General features: G+C 32.9%; 5 protein-coding genes across 8 annotated transcripts; all 5 read right to left on the bottom strand.

The window, feature by feature from the left end:
- Positions 1–94: 94 nt before the first annotated feature.
- Positions 95–1,286, bottom strand: LOC115886751 (transmembrane emp24 domain-containing protein 7). Its single transcript, XM_030906031.1, has 3 exons — positions 992–1,286; positions 660–905; positions 95–606 (listed from the first exon to the last, which is right to left on the bottom strand). The coding sequence occupies exons 1-3, from the start codon at positions 1,139–1,141 to the stop codon at positions 376–378; spliced, it is 627 nt and encodes a 208-aa protein (XP_030761891.1). The 5' UTR covers positions 1,142–1,286; the 3' UTR covers positions 95–375.
- Positions 1,287–1,502: 216 nt separating this feature from the next.
- LOC115886749 (LIM and senescent cell antigen-like-containing domain protein 1) lies at positions 1,503–7,841 on the bottom strand. Of its 3 annotated transcripts, XM_030906028.1 has the most exons (7): positions 7,627–7,841; positions 7,425–7,512; positions 6,566–6,679; positions 6,104–6,409; positions 4,502–4,760; positions 2,862–3,003; positions 1,505–2,797 (listed from the first exon to the last, which is right to left on the bottom strand). In XM_030906028.1, exons 2-7 carry the CDS (start codon positions 7,451–7,453, stop codon positions 2,589–2,591), a joined length of 1,059 nt encoding a protein of 352 aa, XP_030761888.1. In that variant the 5' UTR covers positions 7,454–7,512; positions 7,627–7,841; the 3' UTR covers positions 1,505–2,588. The 3 variants fall into 3 exon arrangements, with proteins under 3 accessions (XP_030761887.1, XP_030761888.1, XP_030761889.1); XM_030906027.1 differs by lacking the exons at positions 7,425–7,512; positions 7,627–7,841 and adding an exon at positions 6,816–7,033 and having other exon boundaries at positions 1,503–2,797; XM_030906029.1 differs by lacking the exon at positions 7,425–7,512.
- A 75-nt stretch (positions 7,842–7,916) lies between these two features.
- On the bottom strand, positions 7,917–9,546 carry LOC115886750 (renin receptor). Its single transcript, XM_030906030.1, has 5 exons — positions 9,387–9,546; positions 8,965–9,329; positions 8,775–8,912; positions 8,408–8,674; positions 7,917–8,349 (listed from the first exon to the last, which is right to left on the bottom strand). The coding sequence occupies exons 1-5, from the start codon at positions 9,424–9,426 to the stop codon at positions 8,161–8,163; spliced, it is 999 nt and encodes a 332-aa protein (XP_030761890.1). The 5' UTR covers positions 9,427–9,546; the 3' UTR covers positions 7,917–8,160.
- Positions 9,547–10,653: 1,107 nt separating this feature from the next.
- Positions 10,654–14,487, bottom strand: LOC115886734 (cleavage stimulation factor subunit 2). Of its 2 annotated transcripts, XM_030906006.1 has the most exons (9): positions 14,081–14,487; positions 13,949–14,027; positions 13,580–13,895; positions 13,390–13,497; positions 13,005–13,333; positions 12,893–12,931; positions 11,192–11,298; positions 10,904–11,055; positions 10,654–10,842 (listed from the first exon to the last, which is right to left on the bottom strand). In XM_030906006.1, exons 1-9 carry the CDS (start codon positions 14,130–14,132, stop codon positions 10,720–10,722), a joined length of 1,305 nt encoding a protein of 434 aa, XP_030761866.1. In that variant the 5' UTR covers positions 14,133–14,487; the 3' UTR covers positions 10,654–10,719. The 2 variants fall into 2 exon arrangements, with proteins under 2 accessions (XP_030761866.1, XP_030761867.1); XM_030906007.1 differs by lacking the exon at positions 12,893–12,931 and having other exon boundaries at positions 14,081–14,274.
- A 399-nt stretch (positions 14,488–14,886) lies between these two features.
- Positions 14,887–16,540, bottom strand: LOC115886733 (E3 ubiquitin-protein ligase TRAIP). Its single transcript, XM_030906005.1, has 2 exons — positions 16,379–16,540; positions 14,887–16,304 (listed from the first exon to the last, which is right to left on the bottom strand). Exon 2 carries the CDS (start codon positions 16,269–16,271, stop codon positions 14,943–14,945), a length of 1,329 nt encoding a protein of 442 aa, XP_030761865.1. The 5' UTR covers positions 16,272–16,304; positions 16,379–16,540; the 3' UTR covers positions 14,887–14,942.
- Positions 16,541–16,732: the final 192 nt, after the last annotated feature.

Below are 16,732 nucleotides of genomic sequence, written 5' to 3'. Positions count from 1 at the left end.
GAATGTAATAGTTTATTAAAATAAATAGCTTAAGCGAATATCATTTGTGTTTTATTGTTTCATTTACCTTTTCAGGATAATAACAAAATAAATATTCAAATTGTGATTCATTTTTTAATATTTTCACCATACACACCAAGTTGAACATTAAGCTAATTACATTTAAATAGCTTTAGAATTGCCTCATATTTATCAGTCCTGTGTTTAAACTAAACAAAAGCTATGTAAAATTAAGTTTTCACAAATGGAATGAACATTTTTTTTTATTTTCTGTGAATACTTTAAAACAAAATTCAACATGAAAAATCTATCATACCTCTCATCTAAATAAATTATTTACACAGTACTCCTAACTCCTTGGAACCAATTAAAACGTTAGCGACCAGCCACAAACGGTTTTCTATCATTGAAAAAGTTCTTTAAAATATACACCTGAGTCACGCCAATAGTTATCATTGCTACTGTTTCGAATATAGACCACCACTGCACTCTCTCATTTAAATCCTCCGCCCTTTTTCTACCTTGAGCTTCACGCAGCCTATGATGCGTCTGTAGGTCTATTATTAAATTTAAGTATTTGTGGATATCGACAGCTGAAGATTCCATCTAATAAAAAAAATGTAAGAGACTAGCCTAATAAGATAAGAATTATTTTATACCTGTGTAAGAGCTGTTACATGATCACCTATACCCGGAAGTGGTGATTCTTCACCGACTTGAAAGTCCATGTAAACAATTTTATGTGAAAATGTCGAGAACTCATTGCTAAAGCACGCACTGTATATTCCCGTTCTTTGGGCTGTAAAACTGTGCGAATCGAACTGCATTTTGGCTTGCTGATAGATTACTTGCTTCAAGGGGTCTTGTAAAGTAACATCAACATCGTACTGGCCTCCTGTAACAACCTATGAACCAAGTTAAGAATATATTAAGATATCGCCAGTATTATTACTAAAGCAAAGACAAAAATTGGTCCTGTAATAAGGTATACCTGAAACTCTAACGTGGCTGTGGTATTGGCTTTAATCTCCTGGAAAAAACATTCTTTTCCGTTATCGGGTAGTTCGAAAGTTATTTCGGAACTGAACACATTTAAAACGACTAATAGAAACGTAAGTAAAGTGAAATACCAATAAATCATGTTGCGATAGTCCTAATAATTATTTTCAAAAGCCTTTTACTATATTGGTAATATCATACCGATAAAATTTATAGTTTTTGAAAATTTTACTGACGTATCTATTCGATTAACAATACATAACCTAAAACGATGATGTGGATGTGTCAGAAAAAATGGGGTTTATATTATCGAAATCCTAAATTTTAAAATTCAAGAGGAAAAACTAATAGCTGTGCTAATAGGGATGGGCAGAGACAAATTCAGGCAATGAAAACTTTAGTATGAAAAGAACCTGGGCGTAAAAAACTAGTTTTTTACATACCCTGTCCTGCATCGAAGAATAGCAAGGAAATATTAAAAATTAAAACATCTTTTGCTGGTTAGATATTTTTATTTAACAATAACAATTATTATAAAGCTAGTAAACTACAAAAATACATAATATATTTTATTGTTTCACATCTAAATTTTTAGAAACAGTATAAAGCATAGAATTAGATTTTTTTTTACTTTTTTTTTACAGTTAAAGAAAAGGTTTTTATTTCACTGACGACGCTAGGTATATATAAATAATTTAAATATAATATAAATTAAATAAAATTTAGTGTTAATATCAAAAACTAACTAACTCTAAAATTAATCTACTGAAATAATTGACATATTTGTAGTAAATGAATCATTTTCTAATATACAACTTTAAATCTACAATGTGCCGAAAAAGTTTTATAATCAAGCGCGCATTGTATGATGATGGATATTTTCATTATTTATAACTGTCAAAGTCAAAGCCTACTTGATCACAAAACCTTCTTATCAAAAACACGATTATCTGTCAAAAAATAGCCCTATTGTCAAAATCTTAATAAACTACTTTAAGCACCTTAAAAATTATTCGTGTTTAAAACAGAATGATTGTACTACACAATTCTTTCATCTTAAGTCAATAAGATTAATATAATACACAAAAAATACAATAAAATCGAATTTAGTTAGAAATAAATGCATTATATAGAAATTGATTAAATACATTAATAGAGAAAACTTCAAGCTTATGAAATATTATTAAAAAGCGTTATAAATACAAGCTTGTATTATAATTATTTTGAATTAGGCACTTTTAAGTTATTATAATGTATATAAAACTACTAATATCTATATAGAAAGGCCTGTTAAAAGGCAGTAATTACATAATATAGGGATGTCACTAACTATGCAACCAGCAATACATTAAATCTTTATGTCTAATTTTAAATGTTGAGAGCTCAAAATAAGCCAAGATTTAGGATTCGTTGTATTTTCAGTTGCATATATTGCCGCTAAATGTTCAGATCCAATATACAATGTCGTATTTAGACATGTATGTTTGTAATAATATAATAAATTGGAGAAATTTTACCTTTGAATAAAAATAATTTTATTGATTGCTGCCTATCAACAATCTGGTGTTTCAAAACGTTTTTTTTTTAGATTATTCGACTGGAGTAGGTGCTCTTTTTGTGCTAGCTTCATGCTGTCTCCTCAAACGATTTCTCAGCTCCTTGGGAAATCTTTCGTAGCACTTTTTGCAAACCGGTTTCAAATCACACTCATAGAACTTGGTCTTCTCGGTCATTTTTTGGTCGCAAATTGAACAGGCGAAATGGTGGAAGCACCAGGCCTTGTTCAGAGCCATAAAAACTGAAAATTGTAAAAAATTCAAGTAGGTAAAGGGGTAGAAGTATCGAGATATGAATAAATTTACCGTCGCCAGAGATGACTTGATTGCAGGAGTAGCATAAGTTTCCAAACAATTGATGGTAGTGAGTTTCGCAGTAGGCCAGGCCTTTTTTCTCGTAGTGGCGATGACCAAAAAATGGTTTCTCGCATTTGGCGCAGACAAAATGCTAAAAAAATACTGAATTTTTTACCTCATTATCAAAATAATTATAGAGTATATCATCTTTTTAGAAAGCTCACAACAAGACAAATAACATAAAAAATAATATAGAGGGTGTTCCATTAAAAAAAAATTGAGTCACAGTTTGAAAACTACAGCTCGCAGCGAAAAACTAGTTACATCACTCGACTGTACGTAAAAAGATCTACAATATTCAGTTTTCAACTTTTCAATAAGTTATAAAAATAAGTTAGAAATAATAATAATTGCCTGGAATTTGATATCTATAGGAAAAATACCGCTACACGCAGATATATTCCTAATGAATCATATCGTAGTGTTGAACATAAAATGGCTAGTTTAAATTTCTTAGTTCATAGATTACTTAGTTTTCCACTTTCCAGCGAAAGATATGAAATAGAAAGAGATTACATTAGGAATGTAGCTGAGTGTAATGGATATTCTCCTTCACTAGTTGATAAAATAATTAGAAAACGTAGGTATAGGTTAATGATTTCTGAAAATTCGACTTTTCAAGTGGAGAAAGATACGTCAAAATATTTTTCAATACCGTTTGATAGAGAGTTATCCCGTGGCCTAAAAGGAATTTTTAAGAATGTCAATTATAAACTTGTGTATAGTGCTAATAATAAATTACAATAATTATTAGGTAATCCAAAGGATAAAACACCTCCACTGGAAAGGTCGGGTATTTATGAAATTTCTTGTAAAGATTGTAATCAGAAATATGTTGGGCAAACTAGAAGATCAATATTAACTAGATTTAAAGAACATTTAGCTCAAATAAGATATGGTAGACCGGATAAATCTTGCGTTGCCGAACATATTGTTGATAAAGAACATTGTATAGATCTTAATAATTTAAAATTAATTAAACAAGTCTCAAATTACAGGCAATTAGATGCATATGACAGCATCAGAATTAATAAATGTAAAGATAGTATGAACAGAGACAACGGTCCAATTCCTTCAAATTCTTTGTTCCTACTACTCTAGTGGCGGAAATTTAACTGTTACGCTCGGTGGGCTCTGACTCGGTTGGCTAGATCTTGCCACGCCTACTCGGTGCCCACTGAGCGAGTATATAAACGCTCAACTTCTAGATTGTATTTTAGTTTATAATCATCTGCTGATGATGCTAACATGGTTAGCGAAACGCGCGTCCAGTGTAAAAGTAAAAGTGTTTTGGTGTATTGTGGTGATTTAGTGTTTTTTATTTTGCTGTGTAACACCAAAGGTTCCAACCCTTAACTGTAATAAGTTATAAGATAACCAAGATACAAAGGGGGTCGAAAAATGCAAAATTTTAAAATTCGCCCTGTACTTCAGGAACTAAAAAGGCTAGGACAAATCTTTGTGTAGCATCTTAGTTTCATAAAAAAGTAGCAAAGTAATGTGAAAACCACATCTTAGTATCCATACTCATAAACAAGAAACCCCATAAAATACACGAAAATGGGACACCCTGTACAGACTCTACCTACTTCTACATGCCAGTGTTTTCCCAAAGCAGTAACCACTCTCTCCTCTATGGGACGTCTACAAGCTCCGCAAATGGGCACGCCCATTTTATCGTGACAGCGCAAGCAGTACAGCTCGTTGGTGTCGTTTTTGGCCAATCCCGGCCTGTTCCTAACTTCGCGCGCGTTAGCGTCAAGCTCGACACCGCACGCCGTACAAGTGAAGTGGTAGGGATGGTACACTTCGCCCCTAAATCTCAAGGGTTGATCGTCGATAATGGCACTGAATAAATAAAACAAAAAAAAATACAGTCTTCAGATACAGTTCGGATACATATCAAAGATTTGTACACTCAGATGCAAAAAAACACAACGGAGACATTTTAATTGGTAAAATGGTCAAATTTATTGAAAGTGTTATATTTTTGTTATTGTTAGCCCTATTTTCATGAATTTTTCAGCAAACTGTATATAATTATATCAACTTTAATTCGTAAACTAAGTTTAAATTAAACTTTAGTATTTTGCATATTAACAGGGTTAATCGAGGGGTTGTTTTTTACCCATACTTTAAAACACCCTGTGCAATAATTTCGTGTGTATATTTTCCTAAAATATAATTTTACGATCAGACCCATGACTCCTGAGCATCTTGTTTTTTCATGTCAATACATGCTTTGGTTAATTTTTAAGAGCGGAATGAATTGATCGCGATCAATTTGAAGTTTTTTTTAATTATCATTACTTTTTGATGTAATTTTTTAATATGACGAGATGGTTTTTGTGACTATTGTCGTAACGTCATATTACGCCTGTATTGGATACTCTATACTAAATTAAAAAAAAACGTTAAAGACTAACGATACAATCCTGGTTTAAATAAACATTAATAACGATAACAGAACTAACGATATTAAAGAAAACATCTGTAATACTCAAGTATACAAACAGAAAAAAAATTGTAAAATATACTGCCTGTATACGTCCGTTCATACTGTCATTGAAGCTGAATATATCATATTGCGTTATGCTTTCCCATTCTTCTTTAAGAACCAAGTGAAGTTCATTTAATGAAGCTGGTACCTCTCCGCGACCTCTTACCCTCCTGCCAAGCTTTTCCCAAACGTCGAACATGATGGGCAGTTCATAGTAGTATATAGTTCACAACAATCACCAAAGCGGGCTTGTCATATTGAAAAATAACTTCAAAAAGAAATAATAATTGAAAAAAATTGCAAGTTGTTGGGGGCAAGTTCGTTCCACTCTTGAAAATTAACCAAAGCATGTATTGATATGATTTAAAAAATAAAATGCTCAGGAGACATGGTTCTGACCGTAAAATTATATTTTAGGAAAATTTACACACGGAATTATTGCACAGGGTGTTTTAAAGTTAAGGTAAAAAGCGACTCCTCGTTTAATCCTGTATAATATGCCAAATACTAAAGTTTATAAAAAACTGAGTTTATGAATTAAAGTTGATATAATTAAACACAGCTTGCTAAAAATTTCATGAAAGTAGGGTTAAAAAATAACAAAAATATAACACTTTAAATTTGACCAAAAATTTCTCCGTTGCGATTTTTTGCATCTGAGTGTATAAAAACTAGAAGAAAATACACTTACTGACACTTATGACAAACGTATTTGCCCAGCCCTCTGGCCTTGACCTTGGCGTTACATTCATGACACAAGGCCCTTCCTCCATTTTTGATAAAGCCTGTATCGGCCAGCTCCAAGTTGCACATTTCACATCTGAAACAGTCGGCATGCCAAGAGGCGTTCATGGCTTTTATTACTCTACCGATGATAAAGGTGTTGCATCGTTGGCAACACGGCGCGAACAAGACATGGAAGTCATGCTCGCAGTATTTTCTACCGTCGTATTCGTAGAAGACACCGTCGGCAAACTCACGAAAACATTGAGCACACCTATAACAAAAAATGATAATTAAAATAATTTTCCCTAAACTTTAAAGGGTAAACTTAAGACATAAAAAAACGGTTTTAAAAAGTGTCATATTATTTTTCTATACTTGGCGTTAGCTGTCAAAAATTAATTTAAGAAAATTTCATGAAAATACTCACACAAAACAGTGTTGATGCCACAACTGTCCAGTTGAATTTACAATCTTCTCTTGAGGTTCAAATCCTTCTCCACATTTTGAACAAAACATGGTATCTCGAGACATGTTGGTAATCCTGCAAAAAATAAAACAGTTACTTTGAAATTCAAAAACAAACAAATATCCTTCAATGAATCACCCTGTATATTACTAACAATTTGGCTAATAATAAAACTATGAAAAACACTATAAACATTTAGTTACAAACATACCATTGGAACTTAGGAATAGTTTGACTAACAGGACTATCATTATTTCGAATGTGCAAAGGCACATTATCATAAATCTCAAATCTAACATAGCTCTCTTCAGTTCTAGAGGCCCGCCTCTGAGCCAGTCTACTATTTTTAATGGCCCCAATAAGAGGGATGTTAGGAGACCTATCGGTCGGATTCATTTTTCACTAAATTATAAAAGCTATTTGATAGGTGTCCTACTAGCCATTAAAGTATTGACAATTCTTATCTTTATATCATTTATCTCTTGATTACATTCAATTTTTTGCAAGATAAGAAACCCTACAAACATTGATAACTAATTTTGTCTAGATAAATATTGCCAAGCAGTTTGTATTACTAGAAACAGATAATCTTATTCAAGATACCTAAGAAAAATGTAAGTAAAGATTTTTGTATTTGTTCTTATCGTGTATGAAACTAGTTGATTACATACTAATCATATGTTAAGATTAAGCCCTAAAACTGTAAACACTGCAAGCATTTCCAAGCAAGCACAAGCTACAAGTAGAGTTTGCTTTAACTTTAACTTATCCAAACACCAAGAATTTTAGTTAAAAATCTGTAAAACAATAACATGCTTACCCAGGCATAGGCAAAGGCGTCGGTGACATAATAGAAGATTTGGTAAGATTTTTCTGCGACCCAAAAAAGAAGGAAAAGCTAATTCAAACTGAAAATAAACAACTCGGTTTGAAACTGGCTATGTACAAAGAACCAAATGCTTTAACAGTTAAATATACATGAATGGTACAAAAAAATCTAAAAAATGACCTGGAAAACTCACCAAAATTCGATTAAAATGAAAAATAAAAAAATATTTTTCACTCAACACACCCAATTTCTGAAGAAACTTAACCTTCAAGAAGAAAAGTCAACATTTATCAATGGTTGACAGTGATTTGTTGCCCTCTTTTTCTTTACCAAGTTTTTAAAAAAAGCGAGAAACATTTGTTGACACATCGCGGACAGCTGGTGACCAATCACAAAAGACTTTACCATTTAAAGGAAGCACAGGGCTGTATTACAGATATTTATTTATGCAATGTTGGGAGTAATTTGAATAAAGAAATTATAAACTGTTTTATATTATTTTATTTACACATCTTATAACACTAACAAAAGAAAAATTTACATATACAATTAAATTATCACTTAAACATCATTTCTATAACACACAAGGTGTAAATCCTCATTTTTTTACAATATTCTAATGGAATGATGACAAAAAGCATTTGCAAAATACGAATTGTGACAAAATTGATTCAATTAAATACATTGAGCTAAAATTCTTGCGCTACAATACTGAAATTTTAAAAATTTAATTATCTTTCTTCATCCTAGTGCTTGTCATCCTATAAATAATTGAATCACGACCTGGATCCATAGTAGCAGTAGCGACACAAATGGCGAAAATTGAGAAAAAAATAACCACGCAAAGCCAAAGAATAATGTTGAATATGACGGGAAAGTCCTTGTTGTACTTGGCTGCCAAATTGTATTTATTTTTCTAAAAAGAAGATAAAAAACAGCATTATGATAGCATTTAACACTGTTTATTAACTCACAAGTTCTTGTTCTTCTTCGGTGGCCAAAATGTTCCTCCTAACTCTGGTGTGACTAGCATCACTTGTCATCACATTCACAAAAACATGATTTCCGTATGCTTTGGAAAATACATCGCTTAGATGAGTAATAGTGTCTTGAAGCAGCTGTTTAGCTTCTTGGGTTTGGGTTGAATTTTCACCGTGAAGATCAGAGAGAGCATGCAGGGATGCAATACGGAACCAGTATACATCTGGTACAAAATCTTCCTTCACAACACCTTCGCTAACCTATAAATATTATTATATTTTATTTTTTAATAATATTTATTTTTTAATAAATATTAATATTCTGAGTAGTTTAAAGGGCGTTTCTACATACTCTACATACCTTTTGTGCAACTTGGTTGATAATCGCTATATCTTTTAAGAAATCTCTGTCTTCTTCAACATCCAATTTCAAATGCTTGTGACTGACATGCTTAGGACTGTCACTTTTTATGCCATCAAAAATGCTGTATTGTTTGACCTAATAAAATCAAAATTTAGATAAAAAAAATAGTAGTATTAAAAAGACTTACATCATCTAAACCATTGGACAGATCGATTCTAACTAGTGTAGGTTCTTCATTAGGGAATCTTTCAGTGATTCTTTTAGCCAAAGACCTGAATATTCTTGCTTCATCGTCGTTAGTTAACAGAGGGTAGTGGTGTCCTTTATTTTGACCGATATCCTTGACACCGTCTACAGCAATTGTAACGATTGCTTCAGGGATATTGAAAGGGTTTTCAATATAGAATCCCTGCCAGTGCGAGAAGTGTTCAGTGGAGAACCCAAGGGCTGCAGTGTAGACTTCGGGAAGGGTGCTTTGTTTCACTGAGTCGTGTCCTCTGAAAACTATACTCCCTGGATGGTGAATTATAGAGAATTCGCCAGCTCCATAAACTGAAATGTTTCGTTGTTAAAAAGCTGCTAAATATAATTAATAAGGAAAAAAATTACCTGTTGTAGCCAAAAAGAATAGAGGTAATATCGACCACATCGTTAAATGGGTAAAATCGCTCCAATATTTGCAGATGACCGAACCTTAAAAATCATATGACGACGATCGATCTGTCAAACTCACATGGGGTCATGTGATTTAAACAAGAGCTGCGTTCAAAAATTACTCTCATATTCTAATTTTAAGGATACTTTATCTCTATGCATTTTTATAATACTTTTTAAGTATTTTCCTCAATAAATACCCTTGTTTATAAATACATATGCAAGACCAGTACTTTAAACTCTAAAACACGTTTAAAAAGAAATAAGTTGTCAATAGTCAATCTTCTATTTAAATTTGTTTTATTTTCAATTCGTCATGTTTATATAAAGTAACTAACTAAAAAGTAGTGTAGATGTAACAAAAAAGTTTAATATTTGAATAAAAAGACTATCAAAGGGTTACATTAGTTATTTAACTAAATTAAATAATAAAATACAAATCTATGTGAAAAATTAAAATTGACTGCTGTAACTATAGCTGTAACGTAGTGTCAACCACAGATCATACTCATGATACAAAGAATACAAGGTATGATATTGCGCAGGTTGGTCACTACGTCACAGGTGATAAACGGTACCATTGGTCGGCAAGCTTTACGCGCCAATTTCAATTTGTCAAACAGATTGTGTCATCTGTGAAATTTGATTGTGTCAAAATATAAAAATAATTTTTCAAATGTCAAGCTCGATGATTTGACATAACTTTTGGGGTTATGTCCTAATTCTTCCCTATTTTAGGTCTTTTTTTATTAGTGGCGATTGAACAATATGGATATTTTTTGTATGGCGTATGACGTCACAGGTGGTATGCGCAAACTTAACGAAATTGAAGTCGCTATCGATCATACCTTGTTTTCTTTGTACCATGGATCATACTTGTAAACAATTTTTTGTTTGAATCAAAGCGTTGCCAAAGTTTACGACTTCGGCGTTGCCATAGACGACGTAACCAACGTAACAGCGCTTTCGGATGGAGAGCGTCCGCGACTGTGTCCGCGACTTCGAGCAAGTACCATGAACCATAAGTTATGAGTTCATATGAATAATTTCATATGGGTCGCGTATGCTCCGTCCAGATGAGTTCGTCGACGGCTATCTTGAAAAAACATCGGCGCGGACGCTCCCTCTATCTGAAAGCTCTGTAAAATGGCAAATAGAGAAAAAAAAATACACGAGATGAGAAATACCTACTATTACAATAAAACAGACTACCTTATTTGAATATTTTTATTCCATATTCTTGTTTAAATATCGATTATAATAAAAAAAAAACATAATTTTATGTTATTTAACGACCCTGTGCACTCTTCGCAATCTGTTCCTTCAGCACCAAAATGCTATTCCTTTGTTCCAGAGGTAACATAGCGATCTGCTCATCAGATAATTGAAGAACTTGCATAATAAGAGCAGCCTAAAACGCAAAAAACACGATAATCAAAGTAAATATTTTCATAATAACGCAAAGAACATACTTTTTCTTGATCAGAAGTACCCGGATTGGTGGCCCCGCTGACAGCTGACGCTACGCTGGCTCTCGAAGGCTGGTTTGACGTGGGCGATGACGTAATCGAGGTGACAGGAGGCGGTCTGACAGATGGAGGAGGCACGGCCGTTGGAGGCGGAACTATAAAAATAGCAAATAAATGGTATAAATTAGTGTAAGGTAAATCAATCAAAAGTCCGTCGAGCAAGAGAAAAAAATTGACAGAAAATACAATTTACTATTGAATTAAAATGACGGACAGACTATAAGTGCTTACCCATAGTTTTCTGTCTAGGATCAGCTCTTGCTGCTTGTCTAGGATCAGCAGGAAATGACTGACCAACTGCTCTTGGATCGCGTGGATCTCTTGGTTCTCGCGAAAAACTAGAATATATATTATACTTGTAGGATAATCAGTAAAAGTTGGTGGACACATCATCAAACTACTTTTTTACATTGACTTTTGGCAAGTGTCAAATTATATTCATAATTTTGTCACCGATTTTTCAATTCATTTTTAGACACCATATATACATGATTACTTTGTCTATGATTATAACGAATTATAATAAAAATCGCAGTTTTAACTATACAAAACGTAGAAAATGACAAATGTGAGTTTAGAAAAAATAATAAAATTGAAAATATATCAGATTTGCAAAGAAAAATGTCATGACAAATGGCAAAATTTGCCATGACTAGCAACATTAAATCCTTTTTTTATCGGCCAATTCATTTACTTCATGCAACAGCGTGCGGTCTCTTTTTGACCAGGATATAAGAGTTCAAAAATTTCAAAAGAATTTTTAATTATTAGAAATTTGACTTTGTAATACGTTTGACACCTTTGATGACGTGCACGCCAACTTTTATTGATTTCTCTATATGCACTTATTTTATTCTATGTGATAGCTGATTGGTATGAATATGGTGTATATGCAACCAACAATACCCTAAGTCATATATTAATCTTTAAAAACATATAAATGTCGCACCCACTTAGCGTAATTATTGTCCGTTTCATGTATGGAGTCTAGAGGTTTCATGAAATGGATATCCACTTAACCACACACCTAACCAAACCAAATAAACTTTTATTCCTCCATCTAGTACCAGTTCGTGAAGTGGATATCCATCAAGAACAGTTAACCTAATAGGACTGCTCATTCAGCCAAAAGTGTCCGCCAGGTGCATGCGAAAACTACTCGCTTTGTGACGTCATTGTAGCCCTTGTCATGGTTATTAGTCCTTATCCGGCAACCAATAATACACACACGTGCATTATTGGTTACCGAATGCAAAACGTTCATTATTTAGTTTATTTATTTAAACACCTTTATGTATGCAGTATAGAAAATTAACTGTATAAATCGTATTAAATACTCGGATAATGCATTTTTAAGAACAGCAGTTCCCAGTGTATCACCTTTTGCAAGCATTCTTTTTAGAGTACTTCCATATTTTGCTTTAAAATAATTAATAAACAAAATCGTGGGCACTTAGTATGCACTTTGTCACAATCCACAACACAAAATGAACGTATTTATACACTCCATAGCTCTAAAAACTTTAAAGACACCTTTTTCACATTTAAAATTGACAAAATAATTAACTCAAAATTTCTCAGCTGTTATTTTTATAAGTTTACCATAGGCAACTAATAATACACACTATCATGACAAGGCCACGAACGCTTTGACAAGGGCTACAATGACGTCACAACTGTCAGCTGAAGCGCGGGAAGAGGCGAACGTACGTCTTATGAGAATGAGCAATCCTATCAGTTTACCGTTCTTGGATATCCATTGGGTGCGACATAAATACAAAATCGACTGGTGATATAATATCATTCTCAATCTTATGTTAAAAATGTTTAAGGTTGAAATTAATGGAGCAAGAAAATCATTAGGGTTAGGAGTATAACTGGTTGCATACCCTGCAGCGCCATTGATACTAATTCAAAAAATCAACTTTTTACCTGTCTTTAGTCACATCCGGTGATTTGAGTATAGAAAGACTGCTTGTAAATAAAACATTTAACGCAAAAAAAAAACATAAATATAAACAACATTTATACTTGTATAACATACCTTTCAGCCACAGGTGGAGGTAAAGGATTAGTAAGCTGAGAGGGTGGAGGTAACTGTCTCATATCCTGATCTGCCATTCTGCCCAGTCTTGGATCTGAGGTACCACGAGGATCTAGAGATCTTAAGTCAACATCTTGGCCTGTAAATACGGGGGCGTTATGGGAATTTGGGTGCATAATTGGAGCAGGAACGGGTTGGAACTCTTGTCTGGGAGGTGCAACTGGAGTTGGAGGCTGTTGGAACTGAGCACTAATTGGTACCTGAACAGGAACATTCTTGTCTCCAGGCATCAGAGTAGCTGGCACTTGGTTTACTGGATGCAGAAGTGACTAAAAAATATGATATATTTATTGAATGTTGCTTAAAAAAATTGGTTATAACTTACAGCTGCTGTATGAGGGTCAATAATTTTCATAACCACCTGAGCTTGTAGCAAAGCATATGCAAGTTGTGGATTTTGTAATAGCATCTGTCTAGCCTCTGTAGGATTATTCTAAAAGCAAACAATAATTTTGTAATACAAATTATAGGTTTTTTTAAAACATTCCCTGAATAAAATATAAATAATAATTTACTTGAATTGTGCTTTTCATTTGCTTCATAAGTTCAAACATTTGTTCAGGAGGTAGTGAAGCCACAGCTTTGCTGATAGCCTCTGGAGCTTTTTCAGCTTGAATAGGCTCTCCATAAGGATTTTCCACTGGTGGCTGATTGAGAAGATTCTGCATTTCCATTCTTGACTTCTCTGTACAAGCATTATCAACTCTTAAGTTTCTACCGCCTATTTCGTAGCTGTTTAAGTTCCTCATGGCACTAAGTGCCGTTTCCTGGTCACGATACTCGCAGAATCCATATCCTTTGGGTTTGCCAGTCTCTCGATCAAAAACAAGTCTAAAAAATGTTGTGTTTTATAAAAATGAAACTGGTAGCTACATTATTCATACTTGAACGACAAAACTTGACCGACCTCACCAAAGATATCTTTGAGTTTTTCTTCGGTGGCTTCATAGGGAATATTTCCCACTAAAAAAAGTTTGTGAGAGAACATATAGAAAAATATTAAGCAATATTCTTACCGAAAACGGATCTCATAGACTTGTCCATGATATTGGCTTCTAGATTGTCCATGTTGAATTTGTTTCAGGATTTCAATAAACTTTAAAAAATCTAGTCGGCTTTGGTACTTATTGAATTTCAAACACAGATTTAAAAATTAAGGACGCTTTGAGGTTAGGAAAACATCTGTCAAAATTTTAATGAAGTGCTCGACTGTCCGCTAAGCGGATGAATAAAATAAATTAATCGACCGTTTATGTAAAAAAGATGTAAAAGACGTAGCTCAAAAATACTCAAAAACTAGCCCTGAGCAGCTTGAGTTAGCTTCAGTCTTAGTTCTTATTATCATTGAACACATTCAATACTAGAAGCAGTCAGAATATGAGACATATTTAAAATCAATCAAATTCAAATGTAACCGGACGAATAGCCATATCCAGGCCATATCAAAAAAGACATTTAAACTTTTTACCGGTTAAAAATTAAAATTTGTTTATGATTTAATTTTATACTGTTGTAGATTTTTTTGTGTGGTATTATGAGTCAATAACAACTTACAATACGAAATTGGTTGTATGGAGTTTAGTTGAGTAAACATTACTTTTAAATGTGTTGTCTCTGGTGTTGTTTAACAAATGACTTTGCATAGTCTCTGTATTCTTTTGGTACTATCTTATAAATTATTTATTGTTCGACTTCCTCCTGTTTTGTTTTATTTTTATATTTCTGTATTGTTTTTATTCTATTTTATTTTCACTTTATTTTGTATATGAAAACCTCCTATACATGTAACCATGTCAAATGGAAATAAATTAATAAATAAATAGTCATTGAAAAAAAACCTTTTAATATTAATTAATATATACAAGTTTAAAATACAGTTTAAAAATAATCAGACATTTTTTTATTAAGTTTGCCAGCATCAGCAGAGAGTTTCCTCAACTTTGTGGAAGAAGGTAATTTATTGGTTTTGGTACGTTTAAAGCCGGAAGAGATTTTTCTAGGACTAGGAAATATATCTTCTTTACTAGAACTACCCAAACCATTATAACACATACAGTCATTTAGTTTGCGCTCCATTTGTAAGGGTTCTAGTTGTGATGTAGATTTATTTTTAAAAATTGAGAACTTATTTTCGTGAGAATTTGGTACTAATGGCTTAGTTCTTTGAACTCCAAAAGGTGCTAAACTTCGGGCAGGTAGAGGTGAATCATTAGGAGGATTCACCAGCTCTACATGTCTTATCGTACGGGAACTTTTTTGTTCTGGATGTGATGAAATAAATGATACTTCTCTTATATCTCTATCTTTTGGCTCAGTAACAGGCACTGGTGGTGTTCTATGACAATTTACCGGACTCTCACTTACAATTCTTCTAATACTAGTATTTACAGAATCATTTAAATTATTTCTAGACATTTTTTCTTCCAGCTGGGTAAATTTATTTTTTAAGAAATTAACTTCCCTCTCATAATTTAACTTTAAAGCTTCTAATTCCCTTTTTAAAGATTCATATTCACATTTTTTCTCTTCCATATCTTTCTTATACCTGGTAAAATCAGTTTGAATTTGTTTAACTTGAAATTGTAACTGTCGTTTCTTTCTGTCAGTCTCTACAAGCGATTTCTTTAAAGTTGCTGCCAGCAAAGCCAAAGACTCCATTGAGTTTTCGTTTCTAATTATATCATCAACATAGCTCCTGCTAGCAGTTACAGCTGCTTGTACGTGTTCCAAATCTTTCAACTTATTTTTTAACTGACTAACTTGTTCGATCAATGAATCACAATTTTGAGATTTAGTTTTGAAGAATTTGATTTGATCTTTTAAGGCTGCTATAGCTGATTGGTGTGTTACTTCCTCTAATTCCAATCTTTTTATTTCTGATCTTAAGGCCACATTCTGTTTATTTAATTCTTTTTTCTTTGCCTGAAGATTGCTTATGTCTTTGTCTTTTAATCTCATCTGGAATTCCACACCATCTAACTTATGTTGCAGTACAGTGGCATCTTCAGAGTTATCTGAACTCGTCACATTTATATATAGCCTCAAAAGGGAGTTTGTCGTGGTTTTAGTTCTACATTGCGGACATGTTTTAGAATTATCTAACCAATGTATCAAACAGTGATAATGAAATATATGGCCACACGGTGTTGAATAAATATCAGAAGTTGGTACAAATAAATCACTACATATTATACAACTCAAATTCATTTTTCCTTAATATTTATGGATCCAAACAAACCCCTATAATTAAGGCAAAAAATTATTTTAAATTAATAACAATTTTGAACTTAGTTAAATCCTAATAGTCAGCTCACCAGGGTTGTTCCTTCTTTAAAGAATTTAATCGGCTTCATAGGTCGGCTTTGGTACTTATTGGTACATAATATACTTTGGTACTTATTAAAAATTTTTAAATTTGAAATGCAGTTTAGAAAATCAAGGACGCTTTGAGGTTAGGAAAATAAATATCTGTCAAAATTTTGACGCAGTGCCAACTGTCTAGCTGTCCGCTAAGCGGATGATTAAAATAAATTAATTGACCAACTATTGAGAGATCAAAAAGCTTACGGCACCCTGAGCAGCTTCAATTGACTTCAATCTTTAGTTTTTATTATCGTAGAACAAATTCAATAATAACTGAGAAAAATATTGGAAGTTGGAAGCAGTCC

This window comes from Sitophilus oryzae, unplaced genomic scaffold, assembly GCF_002938485.1.
Source record: "Sitophilus oryzae breed Bouriz unplaced genomic scaffold, Soryzae_2.0 scaffold_496_pilon_pilon, whole genome shotgun sequence".
In the NCBI taxonomy this organism is placed as follows: Eukaryota; Metazoa; Arthropoda; class Insecta; order Coleoptera; family Curculionidae; genus Sitophilus; species Sitophilus oryzae.
This window is presented reverse-complemented; position numbering and strand designations above follow the sequence as displayed.

Bases quoted from the DNA above. Each gene is read 5' to 3' on its own strand.
- LOC115886751 (XM_030906031.1), bottom strand. From the start codon at position 1,141: ATGATTTATTGGTATTTCACTTTACTTACGTTTCTATTAGTCGTTTTA. The intron at 906-991 runs GTATACCTTATT...CTTGGTTCATAG, and splicing joins CAGCCACGTTAGAGTTTCAG to GTTGTTACAGGAGGCCAGTA. The intron at 607-659 runs GTATAAAATAAT...TTTTTTTATTAG, and splicing joins ATGTAACAGCTCTTACACAG to ATGGAATCTTCAGCTGTCGA.
- LOC115886750 (XM_030906030.1), bottom strand. From the start codon at position 9,426: ATGTGGTCGATATTACCTCTATTCTTTTTGGCTACAACAG. The intron at 8,913-8,964 runs GTAAGTCTTTTT...TGATTTTATTAG, and splicing joins TGTCCAATGGTTTAGATGAT to GTCAAACAATACAGCATTTT. The intron at 8,675-8,774 runs GTATGTAGAGTA...TAATATTTATAG, and splicing joins TCAACCAAGTTGCACAAAAG to GTTAGCGAAGGTGTTGTGAA.
- LOC115886749 (XM_030906027.1), bottom strand. From the start codon at position 7,000: ATGAATCCGACCGATAGGTCTCCTAACATCCCTCTTATTGGGGCCATT. The intron at 6,680-6,815 runs GTATGTTTGTAA...TATTTTTTGCAG, and splicing joins ACTATTCCTAAGTTCCAATG to GATTACCAACATGTCTCGAG. The intron at 4,761-6,103 runs GTAAGTGTATTT...TTATTTATTCAG, and splicing joins TACGTTTGTCATAAGTGTCA to TGCCATTATCGACGATCAAC.
- LOC115886733 (XM_030906005.1), bottom strand. From the start codon at position 16,271: ATGAATTTGAGTTGTATAATATGTAGTGATTTATTTGTACCAACTTCT.
- LOC115886734 (XM_030906006.1), bottom strand. From the start codon at position 14,132: ATGGACAATCTAGAAGCCAATATCATGGACAAGTCTATGAGATCCGTT. The intron at 13,896-13,948 runs GTATGAATAATG...AACATTTTTTAG, and splicing joins GGTCAAGTTTTGTCGTTCAA to ACTTGTTTTTGATCGAGAGA. The intron at 10,843-10,903 runs GTATGTTCTTTG...TTTGCGTTTTAG, and splicing joins GTACTTCTGATCAAGAAAAA to GCTGCTCTTATTATGCAAGT.